This window comes from Anser brachyrhynchus (assembly GCF_964034855.1).
Source record: "Anser brachyrhynchus genome assembly, chromosome: 11".
NCBI classification, from domain to species: domain Eukaryota; kingdom Metazoa; phylum Chordata; class Aves; order Anseriformes; family Anatidae; genus Anser; species Anser brachyrhynchus.
This window is the reverse complement of record NC_137706.1, coordinates 3,241,958-3,259,122: the sequence shown is the minus strand read 5'-3', so window position 1 is coordinate 3,259,122 and position 17,165 is coordinate 3,241,958. Positions and strand designations below refer to the sequence as shown.

At 39.2% G+C, this 17,165-nt stretch overlaps 1 protein-coding gene across 1 annotated transcript in view; it reads right to left on the bottom strand.

Annotated features, from left to right (window-relative positions):
* The window catches only part of UNC13C (unc-13 homolog C), a 171,259-nt gene that overhangs the window by 89,731 nt on the left and 64,363 nt on the right, over positions 1-17,165 (bottom strand). Inside the window, exons 8-9 of the mRNA XM_080607553.1 lie at positions 14,156-14,383; positions 3,192-3,333 (exon numbers count right to left, since the gene is read on the bottom strand). Coding sequence (XP_080463679.1) covers positions 3,192-3,333; positions 14,156-14,383 — 370 coding nt within the window. The remainder of the gene's footprint in view (positions 1-3,191; positions 3,334-14,155; positions 14,384-17,165) is intronic.

The window sequence follows — 17,165 nt, the reverse complement described above, 5'->3', positions numbered from 1 at the left end:
ACAGCAGTAAGAACCTGTCTTTGTTATGGGGCTGAAAAAAAAATCACCTATCACTGATGCCTTGTTACTCATTAAAACAATAAAAAAACTATTCTGATATCTCCTTTCTGATAATGTGAATAAAAAAAAAAAAAAAAAAAGCCCTTGCTACCTATAATATATTAGTTAAGGGAACATCTGCTGGCCTATTTACTTCTCTAGCTTTTGTACAAAAAATATACATTTCAAGGAAAGATGTAATCTTCCTGTGGTATTCTTTAGTTGATAGTTTACTGAGGTGCATACAGGTGTACAGAAGCTCTCCTGTAGTTATTGCTTATGAGTTCTCACACTGAAATCTATGCCAGTATCCCAGGTTTCTGTGGCATGGACATTTAACAGAGCATTACAAGACATGCTGTTAGAAACATTCACTCTCTGCTAGCCATACAGTCATATTAGGATTATGTATGGTTCTGCAACCTGAATACTGCCCTCACTCTATTTGCTGTGACAGAACAAATGCACACTGGTGAGCCATTTTTTTCCAAGTCCTTGTTTCAGAACAGATTGGGAAATTTAAATGAATGTCTTGGTAATATGATTAAATACAAGATTTAAGATTTTTTGATGTATTTTATTTCTGAATTTAGCATTTAGGAGATATAATGATGATTAGTATTAGATTTAGACAGGATGATCAAACATCACTAATAAAGCCTAACTTAAATTAAACTTCCTGAAATAGTTATATTGATCCAGTTTAGATTTAATCTTGTGATTAAATACTTATAGTTTACTTAATACACTTTAGAAATTCTCATAAGCTTTCAAGTGAAATCTAACACGTTAAATAACTCAGGGAGATTATTTTAGACAGTGTGTTATAAAAATGATTGAAAATATATTCAGTTCAAGGCACATATAGGAGATTATATACGTATATATAGCATATATTCACGAGATTTATGGTATAGCATTTTTTTAATTAACATAATTGCTGGGCAGCAGATTATAGTAATACCCAGAGATGAAAAAAAAAATAATAAAATTAAAGTTTCAAGTGATTTTATGGTAGCCCTGCTCACATCTTTGAACAAATAAATTTAGAACTTCGTACCAAGTTTGCTGAGTTGCTCATCCAACTCTTGATATTATGCAACTCATACAATTAAGTTCAAGAAAGTAATTGATCTCCTGCATTTTTTTACTCGCAGTCATTCAGTAAGATATGACACTTTAACATCTACTGGAGTAACACAATCCAAAAAGAAAACATGATCTACATACAGGTAGCCTGTAAGAAGTTTATGAGTGTTTTTTTTTTTTTTTCTTTTCTGAATTGACTATTCATTTCTAGTACTGGCTTTGAATCTGTGTAAGGAATGGACATACATTGTTTAGTTTTTAGTTGGGTTACTTAGTATCATTCCTCAGACAAATAGAAAAGGCAATTAGGGTCATACCTCTTTCAAACTCACAAGGGGAATGATAACCTCTGCAATCAAAAGGCAGCAGATTTCAGTCAAAGAACAGAGAAGAGAAAATAGCTGTTGTGCTACATGACAGGGAGATCATCTCTCATGTTACAACATTGCACCTTCTTGAATAAGACAAAGATAATTTCAAATGACTGAACCCTAAGGAATAATGAGAAATAATGTCTTCCTTGTGAAAGAAAAAAAGGAAAAAGGAAGGAATTAATGTTATATCCCGAAGACAACTATTTTGTTTTGTGGTGATTGGCTATTTTTAAAATTTTCTTTTACACATGGTGACTAACCGTAGATCCTGAATCCTGACTGGGCAGTCTGCAGGATCCTGAGCTGTTCTGTTACTGCTTAATAAATTCATGGATGCTTATAAAAATGATATATCCCCTTTATCATCACTGATACAAGGTTTCATCAGATAAAGTTGTATCAAATTAGCACTCAGTTTTGAACAACACTGTTAGGCATAAGATTAATAGACTTACATAACAAAGTTCCATGGGTTAGACTATTGTAATGTGTTACCAGTTTGCATATATTCTCAGTGAGTATGCAAATAAGGCTGTGTTGTATTTAACACTGGAATTTTACATCCTTTTAAAATTATTATATCATCATCTTTTCACAATTTACTATACTACTGTTTTCACACACCTTCCATATAATATCTATTGATTTTATCTGATAATACTGTTGAGGGTACTCTCAGGGTAGACTAGAGCTTTTCTGAGCTTTCAGGCATACAAAAAACAATTTCACGCAAAATTTTCTAAACAAAGTCTAGGGCTTATATTAGCCTTTCAGAATCCTTAATTGACTTTGACAATAGCAGTTAAATACACATCATATACTGTGCCACATAGTAATCAAGCTGAGAAAAGAATAAATGCTGAAATGCTTTTGATAAACATAGAGGAATAACACTAAAAAAACCTGATATTATTATCAGATTAGTACCATCCTCAGTCAGGAACGTGTTGTATCCTAAAGCAATATTTAAAGGAAAGGAAAAACATAACATAAGTGAATTGGAATTTCCTGTAGTGTAATATCTCTTTCTGAAAGAAGTTCTGAGAGCACTGCAAGAGTTAGAATTGGCATGAAATCATATTCAAACATTAGTAAACATATTTCAGATTGGAACATCTACTTTGTGATCAGGGTTGAACTTCTGTAATGTGCTGACAAAAAACGATACCATTTTCAGTTCTGGGGCTGTAGCCAAGGAAATGAGACAGACAGAAGGATCCTACAAGACTCTCCAGATCTGACAACACTCAGTCTTGGAACCGTTACAAACAACCCAGCCCAGAGTCTAAAGTGCACCAGATATTATGAAGTGCCTCAGTTTCACCTACGGTAATCATACTGTTGAATAAATTTTTTTTTTTTTAACTTTCATGGTTAGTGTCTGAGGCACAGGAATGCATCTATAACATTTAAGGTCAAAGTCCAAACAATTTGTTACTGAAGTTTCCTATAAAATTAGAATAGACACCAACAATAGATTCCCCAACAAATATGAGATCTATGAATAATATTGATACAGTTATAACAAAATTGTATGCTCTCCCCATTCAGAGCTATTTTATTAATGCTATAAATGTGCATAGTATAGAAAACATGCTTTCAAGTTGGGTAAGTTTTTCACTTGGTAACATTATATCACCTAAAATATAAGTTAAAAATGCAAGAAACAATGTCATCTTCTATACTCACAAATAGAATTTCTCATCCCATACTGGATTCAAGTTTCCAAAAATAGTCTTTGTTCTCCGCTTATTTTTGCCAACTTGCACGGTAACATAGGGGTCACTTGAGCCAGTTTTGTCCTTAGCTTGTAAGCCTTGAGCACAAAGCACTGCAACAAAAGGAGAAAATGTGCTTTAGCCCTCATAAACCTTCACTGCCAAGAAAAAAATGAAGTGGTAACAGCAGCAACAGGAAACAAAGACCTCAGAATGAGGGATGCTGAAACAAAGCTTTCTAGGTCAATTTTCCCAGCTTCTGTTGCTCTGGAGATAGATAAGGTTTTTTCTAGATAAGGTTTTTATAGCTACCATTCTGGACTGAATACAATCTACAAACATTGTTTAATAGGCTAATAATTTTAGATTCAGTAGAAAGCACAAAACAAATATTTTTCTTGCCATGTATAATCCAGATACTCTTCTTAAACTTTGATTTCATCATCACAGCAAAATAATACTGATGTGTAATTCGGCTTGAGCCAGATGATATCCTGAATCATAAAATTTTCTCTTTTTTTTCTTCCCCCAAATAAATAAATTAAAAAAAAATCCCAAAGATCAAAAGAAATTCAAAATGAAAATTCCCAGACCTTCAAAAATCTGCACAATGGATTATGAAACTAGTCATAAGGAGCATGGTCCCGACTGTAATTTCTCATTCTCATGTGAAACTATGAGCATTTTCACAATAGTTTTCATTCTACCATAGACAGGATGACAGTTAGATCAGTTGTTATCAACTGTTTAAGTATAAATGACAGTTCATGTGTGTATATAGGTAACGTATATATGCAATTTGTAGCAAATATAAATACATGTAATTTGATTTTTCATCATAATTAGTAAAACCGGAAATCTCAAGAGAAAGGAAAATCGACAAATAGCAGCCTTCTAAACCCAGAGAACTGCCATTAAAACACTTGCCGTGGCCCTAAAATCAGCATAGCTAGGTTTTATTATTTTGCACATATTATTTAAAACATAGCAGCAGTAGCATTTAATAAATATTCTCTGTTGTCAATCATTGTGGATGACGAAGCATGCTCTGAAAAATGAATACATAAAAATGGCACCTTCTCACTCAGTATATCAGCTACCCATGTGGTTCCAGTCACATCTGCTGACTTCAGTGAAAAAAAAACACTGAAGTTTGCTACTTTTTACACACCTCATTCTTGAACAGATTAACTCTTAGGAATGAACTAGAACATCTTGTCTTCCCCGTTCACTGCAAATCTAAAGGAAAAGTTTCAGAATGCAAGGAAGTACCCCTCTCCACTTTTTTTCTTCTCTCCATTTTTTTTTTTTTTTGTAATGCAGAAGAATTAAGTGCCAACTTAGAAAATTTCTTCCAGAATTGCTAGATTGCTAGCTATGCTACTGGCCTGAACACAAGGCATCCTAGAGTATCCTTTAGAGATAGAACTAAAAGCATGAATATGATTTAAATATTTTCCTTCACACACCTCTCCATGTCCTCACAGTTTGGTGACTGTCACAAATTCAACAACTATGCTTTTGAGCTTCACGCCCATTACCTTCAGAGTGGCCTCCATTTTTCCCAGTCCATCTAATGAATGATCTCAGATTGTCCCTAGGTTTCTCCTGGCACATATCTGCTATTCCTCAGCTCCATTGACAGTTTATGTACTGACTCAAAGGCTATTGGGCTTTAGTGTGGACAACAGAGCCATGCATAGCTAACAAAACACACAAAAACTCTCACAGAATATTTCATTCACAGTCCACTTGCCAAATGCTTTTCTCCTTCCCCTCCTGAATGTCAATTCTCCATTTCAGCAATAGAAATGGGAAGTCCATCTCCCAACAAGTCTTCCTCATATATCAAAAACTGCCATGAAATATAATAGTACTATTGTAATTTTTTTTTTGAGCACACAACCCCAATCTATATATTTGTTGATTTACTTTTAAAAAGTATAGGCATGTAGCACTGTATGAATAATATTATGTACGTTAAAAACATGCACAAAAGTTGAAATTAAAAAAAAAAAGAGACAGATGAAATAAACAATGATGTTCTAAACATTTTTTGTTATTAATGGTACAAAAATACTTTTTGTTATCTCAGAAATTATCATTAATATTTTTAGTGAGAATAAAGTAATTGAATAAGCTTCATTATTAATGAAAATCTTGATTTAACAGTTTGTGATACAGTGATTTAAGATCTGGTTTTAAGTTTATTTTGGTACTTGATTTAATGGCTGCCATAGCTGAAGAATATATCTCATGAAGAAGATACATAAATCCAAATAGAAGAAGTGCATCATTGACTACACCTACTAAACCATGACATATTTTTTCTGTCACATCCACCAGTTATGCAAAGGGTTTTGTTGAAATTCAGCCATTCATTTTTACAGATGTCAATCAGTTCTTGCAAACTAATTAAACTAAATTTTTGCATTTTTATATTTTTACCAAATGCGTTCAAAGCACATTGGAAACCCCTCATTTGGAAGATTTTTTAACAAAGTAGAAAATTCTGTGTCCATGTTTTTTAAGTGTACAGATGAGAGTTTTGGTAGGTGACTTTTTTGGCAGCAAAGTCTATATGGAAACATTTTCAAATATCTGTTTTCAAAATGTTCTTTCAATAGCACTTTCAAAAAATGTTTCCATTCTCACTAAATGTTAAAATGTCACCTTTGCCCTGAAAAGATAGCTTAAATGTGTTTATTGTTTGGGAAGAAAAAAAAAAACACAAAACTTCATCAAGGAAGAAGTCAACAAATCTAGAACACTTGTCTTTTTGTAAGAGAAAAATTTCTTACTCATCGTTAAGTTTGACAACTTATTTATGTGCTCTGTCATGAAATAACTGGGATTTTTGTGGTCATTCTCCATATCATTAGTAAGTATTATACGGAGTCTATTTAAAGGTCTTGCTTTTATAAAATCAACCACACCAATGACAGCCTGTAGCACTTGGTGCATTTCTGGCTCCACAATATTTGCTGCAATAACAGAAGAAAGAGTAGTAACAATATATAGTTTGTGCTATATCTGTAACCTTTCCTCAGAATCCATTTTTTTAATGCAGTTAACAGAACCATTCCACCACTTGCCAATTTTTCCATAAGACTTTGCTTTTTATTACAGAAGTTTTTTACTGTTGAGAATATACTCATTCTGGTATGTCTTTCCTTTAGAGTCTCACAGAAAAAAAAAAAAGTAATTAATGAATTTTATTACTGAAATGGATTCTAGCAAGTGCTACATGCTGAGACACGTTAGAAATACCTGTTTTCAGCCAACTCTAAAGCAAACTGCTTACACTGTTTAATTTTTTCTATTTGTTTCTTCAAATCTTCAGCAATGTTTTCTATGCATCTTCCAACAGTATTTGTTGACAAAGGAATGCATTTTAGTTTGTCTCCATATTTTTCCATATGTCATTTTAACCATCTTTACTGTGTCAGGAAGAACAAGCATTTCTGTATGTGGATTTTTTATTTTTGCAACTGAGTTAGAAACCTTCAAAGAGGCTTCTACAAATTCATCATAAAGTTTAATGAAATTTTTAGAGTGCTGTATTCAGTATCACATGACTGTAGACAGTGCTGATTAGAACTGATTAGATCATTAGATAAGAAGGTATTTTGTTTTGTTCGTTTGTGCTCATATTATTAGCATTACCTTCAAAATGCAGTTTTTTGCAGGAATCTTTTTGAGCCACTTTCCATTTTGTGATGGTTAGTTTGGTTAAAACTAGATAGTATAATCCATAAACCCATTTATCTGAACACATAAACTACACTATGTCAGAATATGATGAAAGTGAATGAATGAGTAAGGGTGCCACTGAGCAGCCCTCTGTGCTGTGGAATCCCCACTCTTTGCCCAGGACTCCTTGTGTTTGTACCCTACCTTACACAGGTGCCTCTCCCACATGGACTGAATCAGCCCAGTGCCAGTGTCAAGCTGTATATTAAATATTATTAAAATTCAATTTCTTTCTTATCTCTTAGATTAAAAAATATTAGTTCTAATATTTTCTTCCAGCACCCCAACGCACACAAACCCAACTTTGGAGACCCCAAGTCTAGCCTGTTTCTCCAGTTATCAGCATACTTCACTTGATAATGTTTGGGGTTCTCTTGCAGCACATACTGGCACTTCTGGGCCTATTTATTAATACTTGTGCTGTATACCAAGGAATATGGTGAATATTGTAGTGCAACTGTTGGAAGGTATTAAGGGGTGTTTTAGAGGAAATGTACAAAAGCTCACTTAAAATGTAATATGAACTACATTTTTGGGACTTGCAATTGTGACAAAGCCATTAGCTTTTATTTGAGCCAAAATGCTGTATTTTGATCACAGCTTTACCTGCCCAACTCACTTCTGTTCCTATACCAGCAGTGTGAAAGTGATATGAACAAAGCAAGGTTCAAAACTGAAGACACAAAATCTGTTTTATAATAATCAAAGATATTTGTGTGGCCTGTGGAACACAGGTGATGTCAAGCTTCAAGTCACAAAGACCCCCATCAATTTGTTATTCTTTCAGATGTGGCAGAAAAGAAGAAAGAAAAGAGACGTTTTCTTATTTTCCCTTTCTACTCGGTGGGTCTGATATGAAAGTAGCTGAGCTTTATGAAAGTGTAAAACTATGCTTATGGAATGTTTTTTCAGAGCAGAACCAAATATTCAGGCACAAATGCTGCTGGCATTAGCTGCACTGCAGAAGATGACCTAACAGTATAAAATACACAGGGGAAATTATACCCTACTTGCTGCTCCTGATGAGAAGCATAGTAAAAACTTCACCTATAAAGTACCCATAAAATTTGACTGCACCAAATGCCTTGCAGCCTGGCTTAAGAAGTTTGGGGTAAAGGCTAAATGCAGGGCAAAATATTTTTTTTTTTTTATTTTTTCCCCCTCCTTAAAAGATGTCGTTGTGCCAGTGAGGGAAAGAATTAGCAGAGTCTTCTATAACCCAAAACATTTACCTAGAAGTATACATCTCTGAAACACCAGCAGGGAAAGATTACTACTATTACCTCTCCAGATTATTATCATTTTGCTTATTTGACACCTGTGAAGCCATATCCAGATGAAATAGTGTTTCTGCAGTTTAAAGCTCTCCAGTAAACAAGACTGACGAACTGGAAAAGGTCCCATGAAAAAGTGCCAGTTTGGTTAGAGTAAGCAATATATGAGTATAGATATATGAGATACATAGATATATGAGTATATATATATGAGAAAGAGCTAAAGATGTTGGGTTTTCTTATCCTGGAGAAAAAGGAAGCTGAGAGAAAATCTAACTGCAGCCCTCAACTACCAAAGAAGCAGTTAAGAGTGAAAATGAAGTCAGATTCTTCTCAAAATTGCTCAGCGAAATAATAAGAAGCTACAGCTGTAAGCTGCAGCAAGGGAAATCCCAGCTGTATATAAGGAAAACAATTTTACAATGTGAGTGGTTAATTTATGAAACTGGTTGCCCAGTGAGCAGGACAAATTGCCCAGAGATGATGTGGAATCTCCATCCTTGGAGAGTTTCAAATCTAGTATGGACAAAGCCCTGAACTTTGAAGTTAGCCCTGCTTTTATATATCGCCTCTTGCCGAGGCGATCGGCTCCGGGGCAGACGCGTTCTGCAGCGGAGCGGGGCACTGAGACAGGCAGCGCTTTTTTTTCGGCATCGAGGCCGCTCGAAGCAGCCGAGGGAGCCGCCAGGACCCCGCAGCCCCCGCGAGGGAGGCTGACGAGGCGTAGGCGGAGCCAGCAGCGCCCCCTCCCCGGCCGTTCAAAAGCAGCCCCTAGGGAGCGCGGCGAACAGGGCGGGCAAACAGGGCGTGGCGCGGCAGTTAGCGCGGCAGTGCGCGCAGGCAGGGCGAGCAGGGAGGGCCTCTCACCGATCCCTTGCAGCGGTCTTTCCCTTCGATGCTGGTAGCCTGCTTGCGAGAAACCTGGCCATGGTATCGACCAGGCAGAAAACCATGGCCTCCGCATCTCTTGCGGCCTCTCCAGCCGCGGTCACCGATGTGGCTACTCAGACGGAGGGTTCGGGGAAACGCACCGCCGTCCAGCTCTTGGGCTGCAGGGTGTGCCCGAGTCTTCTGTCCGTATCCAACAGCAGCAGCGAGGGGTGTGCCTGTGGGAGGTGTGCCCAGGTTGAAGAGCTGCTCAAACAGGTAGCGGAGCTTCGGGAGGAGGTGTGAGCAGGCTTAGGAGCATCAGGGAGTCAGAGAGGGAAATTGACTGGTGGAGGTGTACTCTACCCTCTCTGAGACAGACTCAGGAGCCTGCCGCAACACAGGTGCCTCCTGCTACGCAGAAGACAAAAGTCCCCTCATCCCACCAGGCAGTAAGAGGGGACGTAGGCCACGGGGGGGAATGGAGGCAGGTTCCTATTCGGGGTGTTAGGCAAGCCCCATCCCTGCCCACCTCACCTTCCCATCTACCCTTATGTAACAGGTACGAGGCTCTAGAACACCATAGTCAGAACAATGAAGTAGACAAAAGCCCATCTCAGTTGGAGAGGGTGCCTAAGGCAAGGCAACCTACCCCCTGCATTGCTACATCGTCTGTCAAGAAAGACAGAAGGGTTATTGTCATGGGGGACTCCCTTTTGAAAGGGACAGAGGGCCCGATATGCCGACCGGACCCAACCCATAGGGAAGTCTGTTGTCTCCCTTGGGCTCAGGTGAGAGACTTACCTAAGAAAGTCAAGTACCTGGTACAGCCCACCAACTACTACCCGCTACCAGTCTTTCAGGCTGGTAATGACGAGGTAGCAATGAGAAGTCTGAGAGCAATCAAAAGGGACTTTAGGGCTTTGGGGCAACTACTTAAAGGATCAGGGGCACAGGTTGTGTTTGCCTCTGTCCTTCCGATAGGGGGGATTGCTGCTGACAAGCGGGCTCACCACATTAACACATGGCTTTGGGACTGGTGCAACCGACAGAACTTCGGGTTTTTCGATCATGGGAAGGTCTATATGACGCCAGGCCTGCTGTCACCAGATGGGATGTGCCTCTCTCAGAGAGGGGTAAGGATTTTGGCTCAGGAGTTGGCAGGGCTGATAGATAGGGCTTTAAACTAGAGTTGAAGGGGGAAGGGGATAAAACCAGGCACGCCGGTGGTGAGCTAAGGGATGGTGCGCTAGAATCAGAGGGACTGTGTGCCAGTGAGGTCCTTCGGTTGGCTCCACAAGGTGCTGTGTGTAGAGAAGCGCATTTGAAGTGCTTCTACACAAACGCACGCAGTATGAGGAATAAAATGGATGAGCTAGAAGTCTTGGCCCAGTCCCGCAGCTATGACATCATCGGCATAAGCAAAACCTGGTGAGATGAGTCTTGTGGCTGGTGTGCTGCAATAGATGGTTACAGGCTCTTCAGGAGGGACAAGCAGGGTAGGTGAGGTGGGGGGGTGGAGATGTATGTGAAGCAGGGGCTGGACTGTGTGGAACTTCAAGTTGGGGATGGCAAAGTTGAGAGCCTCTGGGTAAGGATTAAGGGACGAACAAATAAAGGGGATGTCGTTGTGGGAGTCTATTACAGACCACCCGGCCAGGACGACAACGCCAATGAATTATTCTTTGCAGAACTAAGAGATGCCTCAAGATAACTCCCCTTGTCCTTATGGGAGATTTCAACTTGCCAGATGTCAACTGGGATCACCACACAGCTGACGCGAGCAAGTCCAGGAGGTTCATAAAGCACCCAGATGATAACTTCTTGGTGCAGGTGCTAAGGAAGCCAACTAGGAAAGGTGCCCTCCTAGATCTGTTGCTGGAGAACAGAGAGGGTCTTGTGGGAGACGTGGCAATTGGCGGCCGTCTCGGTCATAGTGACCGTGAAGTGGTTGAGTTTAGAATTTATGGTGACAGAAGGAAAACCGCCACCAAAACTTCAGCCCTGGATATGGGGAAAGCAGACTTCAGGCTGCTCAGGGAACTAGTCAGCAAGGTCCCCTGGGAAGCTGCTTTTGAAGGCATTGGCGTCCATCAGTGCTGGTCAATCTTTAAGCACTGCCTCCTAAAAGCACAAGAACAGGCGATTCCAAAATATCGGAAGTAAGGCAGGTGGGGCAGAAGGCCGGCCTGGCTGACCAGGGATCTTCTACTGGAGCTTAGGCGGAAAAAGAAAGTGTAGGGCTACTGGAAGGTGGGTCAGGCGACGAGGAAGGAATACAGGGATGCTGTTTGTGTTTGTAGGGAGAAAATTCGCGGGGCCAAAGCCCAACTAGAGTTGAAGCTGGCCATGTCTGTGAGAGACAATAAAAAAGGTTTTTTTAGATATGTGAACAGAAAAAGGAGAACCAAAGAAAACATAGGTCCGCTACTTGATGGGGAAGATCTCCTCACAGACAATGACATAGGCAAAGCAGAGATGTTTAATGCCTTCTTCACCTCTGTCTTCAATGCTGATGATGGGCTTCGGGACCCTGGGTGCCCTGAGCGGGAGGACCATGACAGTGGGAATGACAAACTCCCTACCGATCCTGAACGTGTGTGGGATTTGCTGCTCCACCTGGATCCACACAAGTCCATGGGTCTGGATAGGATCCATCCCAGGGTGCTTAAAGAGCTGGATGACGTCATCGCGGGACCTCTCTCAATTATTTTTCAACAATCTTGGGAATCTGGAGAGGTCCCAATAGACTGGAAACTGGCAAAAGTTTTCCCAGTTTTCAAGAAGGGTAAGAGAGAAGACCCTAGCAATTACAGGCCTGTCAGTCTCACGTCAGTGCCTGGTAAAATTATAGAGAAGATGATTCTTGAAGTTATTGAAGCGCACCTGGGGGACAATGCAGTCATTGGTCCCAGCCAACGTGGGTTCATGAGGATAGGTCCTGCCTAACAAATTTGATTTCCTTTTATGATAAGATCACCCATCTAGTTGACCAAGGGAAACCAGCTGATGTGATCTTTTTGGACTTCAGCAAAGCTTTTGACACAGTTTCCCATAGGATCCTACTGGACAAAATGTCCAGCATACAACTTAACAAAACCATCATACGATGGGTGAGCAATTGGCTGATGGGCAGGGCTCAAAGGGTTGTGGTTAATGGGGCCACATCTGGCTGGCGGATGGTCACTAGTGGGGTCCCTCAAGGCTCCATTTTAGGGCTAGTCCTCTTCAATGTCTTTATAAATGATTTGGATGTAGGACTAGAAGGTGTTTTGAGCAAATTTGCCGACGACACCAAACTTGGAGGAGTTGTGGACTCAGATGAGGGTGGAAAGGCCTTGCAGAGAGATCTGGACAGATTGGAGAGCTGGGCGATCACCAACCACATGAAGTTTAACAAAAGCAAGTGCCGGGTCCTGCACCTGGGACAGGGCAACCCTGGCTATACGTACAGACTGGGCGATGAGACGCTGGGGAGCAGCCCTGCAGAGAGGGCTCTGGGGGTTGTGGTTGACAGCAAGTTGAACATGAGCCAGCAGTGTGCCCTGGCAGCCAGGAAGGCCAACCGTATCCTGGGATGCATCAAGCATGGCATCGCTAGTCGGTCGAGGGAAGTGATTGTCCCTCTCTACTTTGTGCTGATCCGGCCTCACCTCGAGTACTGTGTGCAGCTCTGGGCACCACAGTACAAAAAGGACATTAAACTGTTGGAGAGTGTCCAGAAGAGGGCGATGAAGATGGTGAAGGGCCTAGAGGGGAAGACGTATGAGGAGCGGCTGAGGGCACTGGGCCTGTTCAGCCTGGAGAAGAGGAGGCTGAGGGTGGACCTCACTGTGGTCTACAACTTCCTCACGAAGGGGAGTGGAGAGGCAGGTGACCTGTTCACTGTAAACATCAGTGATAGGACCCGCGGGAATGGTGTTAAGCTGAGGCGGGGGAAGTTTAGGCTGGACATCAGGAAGAGGTTCTTCACTGAGAGGGTGGTTGCACACTGGAACAGGCTCCCCAGGGATGTAGTCACTGCACCAAGCCTGTCTGAATTTAAAAAGCAATTGGACTGTGCACTTAGTCACATGGTCTAAACTTTGGGCAGACCTGTGCGGTGCCAAGAGTTGGACTAGATGATCCTCATGGGTCCCTTCCAACTCGGGATATTCTATGATTCTGTGATAAGTCAGAAATTCCTTCCAACATCACTTCCTAAATTATTTTACAGTTCCTTTGTGAGGATTGTCTTGATTCTGCAGAACTAAAATCACTATGAGTTTTGCTTCTAAAAGTAAAGAACCAAACCATTCAATAATACAAATGAGTTTTGTACCAACACTAGTAAACTGATAATTACCCTGCACATAGAGTGTATGAAAACATTGGCACATTTACTGAGTAACTGGCAAAGATAATGCCATTTATGTGCTTGGGTATCCTATCAGTTGTCTCATAAAGAGCAGTAAAGGTCAATCTTGTATTTTTTGTAACAGTGTGAATATATTTGGTCTTACAGAACATATACGGAAAATATTTTGTAAAATCTGTTGGGAAGATTACCCTACATACAGGTGTGAAACATCAGCACCAAGAACTGATGTTTTAGGAAAGTTTCTATAAAGTAGCAAGAAGTTGCTTGACCTTAATTCAGGCAATAAAAATGGATAAATCTCAGAACAATGGGGTGTGAAATTGTTGAGCTGTAGTGTTAATAGTATTTCAATTTTCATGAACTTTAACTCTTGTAATTGGTTAAAAGGGGCAAAAAAAAAAAAAATCTCAAGCACAGGAGATACTGGTAGGAGGTAGAAGAAACAGAACAAGATCTTTTACTTATCTTCCTCCCTAGAAAAGTGGAATATAAAGTACTTTTGCCAACAACTCTTACTTAAAACACTTCCAGTTAGGATGTTACAAATTCGGCCAATTATAGATGCACCAAATTCACAATTTAACATACAGTTCCAGCTCTAAGTACAATAAATCTTACTCCTGAACCAGGGGACTAGGAAGGAGAGAACTCTTATATCAAACAAGTCAGAAGAAAATTTACCTGTGATGGTTATTTTTGCTGACCATTTGGATGTCCCATCTAAAACACTTTGTTTTGCTGCTTTTGTATATTGTACAAAATCTTCTTTGGAAATATCAAACATTTCCTGGATCACTTCAAACACCTCTGGTCTATTTTTTTCTCTGATCTTCATTCTTTCCTTCATAGCACTAATAATGTTCTGTGTTTTATCTTCTGCACCATGTTTGGAACTTTTTTCAGCAGCTCCTGAAATCACAGAAAAGGTCAACACATTTATTAATATATTGCTTTCTTAGTTATTTTTTTCTCCAGACAATTAGTTCTCCAGACAATTTTTCATACTGCAGTACTCAAAGCAGATGTATGTTTCATGTGGATAATTCCAAGACTCTTATAGTTATTCTTTGTGATACCTAAAAATTATCAATTGACTTAGTTTAATATTACGAGTTAATATTCAACTTCAACCAGTTACATGTTATATGCAGAAATATTTGTTGAATCAGTACTATTCAGTACTGATCGATACTGTGAAAACATCACAACACCTAGATTTTCTTATATGGTTAGGCACGCTGATTCTTTCAGAAGGGTGTACAGAAGTGTTCAGTATCTGACACTGTTTGTTCTGACCTTTGCCTCTGTTACTAGTTAGTTAAATTTAATGAATTTACAAATAATTTTTAAAATTTCATATTCTTTTTTCTCTAATTCAGCGCAATATCTTCATTTCTTTCTCTCTCTCCTTTTACAGTAGGATGATACAGGAAACATATTTGTTCCATTAGGACAAAAATATTATTAACAAAACCAATGTTTAAACCAGCTAATATTTCCACCTCATTTTTCAGAGAATTTTTAGTTTGACAGCAAAGAGATTAACCTGGATTCCTGCTATGCTCTCCCACAGTGGAAATCTAATGAACAATAGAAAGAAGCAGGCATAGCAGCTTCAGATAGTTTCTTGACCACTTCCAGATACATCTCAGTATTTACTGACTCTGCCTGCACTCCAGGAAAGTTTTTTCATTCCTTACTTGAACAGTGTTCATAAAAAATATATAAATTGCAATTATCACATAAATTCACTTAATGGAAGCATTCAAAATCTATTTAATTTAAGTATTGTGATTAGTTTGAGACTACCCTAACTGCCAAACAGTTCTGTAATACTGACTTGACTTCCTCACTCCAGATCAGAGTCTATCACACTTTGTTTCTTCTTCTTTAAACCTCATGAGTGAGCAAAAGCAGTTCACAAAAGCTCTGTGCTAACACTGAAATGTTCTGTTCCCTGTCTCTCATAGAGTAGATATGACATTCAGGTTGCAACTGAATAGATTAAAGAAAATGAAGTTCTAGCACTGGGACCAGCCGGGGAAAGAATACTCTGTTTAATAAACAATTGTGTTTCTGGAAAGAAATAGATGAGGTTAGAGAATCTTATGAAATCTAGTTTTGCATACTAAGAATTATGTGAATCTGCATTACCCTGCTCTTAACAGCTGCAGACCAAGGGTAGGATTCGAGGGAGAGATCTGCAGTCTCCTTCCTTCCTATTATGAAGTAGAAAGATACAGGCCTATTAGTAGATGCAAACTTCAGGGCAGAAGAAAGCGGAGAACCTCCTAATAAAACAAATATATTTACAACAAAGAAATGCATTTCTTTGCTGCAGAGGCCAGTCTCCACAGAAACTGAATGACGGAACACAGGTATTGCAGGATCAGTTATGAGACAGAATAACATTTGTTTTTGCTGATATGCTGGTGATCATCCATATATCACCCGGAGTGCAACCTGACAGCACACTTTGTTCTCACAGTACTACCAAATATCAAAAAACATAAGAAGAAAGCTGAACAGTAGGCACTAAATTGTGATATTAAAACTCAATCAACACAATACATGTGCTTGTGTGTTATTAAACTTCACAGCTTTTTGTAAAATGCTTCTTGAGTAACCACTCAGGTGAATAATATGTATGGAATAGAGAGGTTCTACTCTTCAGTAAAATTTTCATTATTAGTAATTTCAGTAAGTGTATGAGGATGATAGAAGAGATTAAAGTATATTATCTATGTGATAATGATTGCTAGACTGTATTAACCTATGATGGTATGTCAGGTCTATCCTATAAAATAATTCTGGAAAAGAAATAAAATACTCAAGCAGTGGTGCTGATTTGTCTGGGACTTCAAAACCACTGCAACTTTTACTGTAAATAAATAAAGTATAAGGACACCATGCTGTTACAGGTTTTATTCATAATTCTTCCCAAGAGAGTTGTGGAGAGTCTTCTATCTCTAAAAGTCATAACCAATCTCAGAGGCACTTTACAGTTCTCTTTATAAAGTGCCCTCTGTCTGTCAGTATAAAGTGTTTCTGATCAATGTCTCTGCAATACACATCGCACTGGAATAACTTACAAAAACATGTCCATACTTTTTATCTTGTGTGTGTGCATGAGGAAAGAAATAATCAGACTTTTGTTTCAGAATGGTATTACAAATATTGGAAGCATAAACTGAAATCCCTGCAGTGCTAAGCAGGCTATTCCAATTCTTGATGAGACTAAAATCATCATCATCACTAGCAGCAATAAGTATATTACCTTTCCAAAAGGTTGCAAAAATATTATCTAGTTAGTCTTTTTAACACAGCTCCTGAGAGGTACAAAGGATTATTGCTCCTTTTAAATGGATGGTTAAAAAAAATAAAAAAATGTTAAACAACTTGTTCTGCAATTAGAATTCAGATATTTTAGTGCTGTTCTCACTGTAGAGGAAACTCAGTTCCTTGTCTACAATACCATCAAACGTCATCATATTTTTTGATGGCAGCTTTGTGCCATTCCCACATGTCCTGTCACTGATTACTAGGGAGAAGAGACTGGCGTCTCTGTCTCCACTTCCCTCCTCAGGAAGCTGTAGAGAGCAACGAGCTCACCTCTTAGTCTCCTTTTCTTAAGACTAGACAACCCAAGTGTTCTCAGCCTCTCCTCATAAGACATGAGGAGATTAAGGAC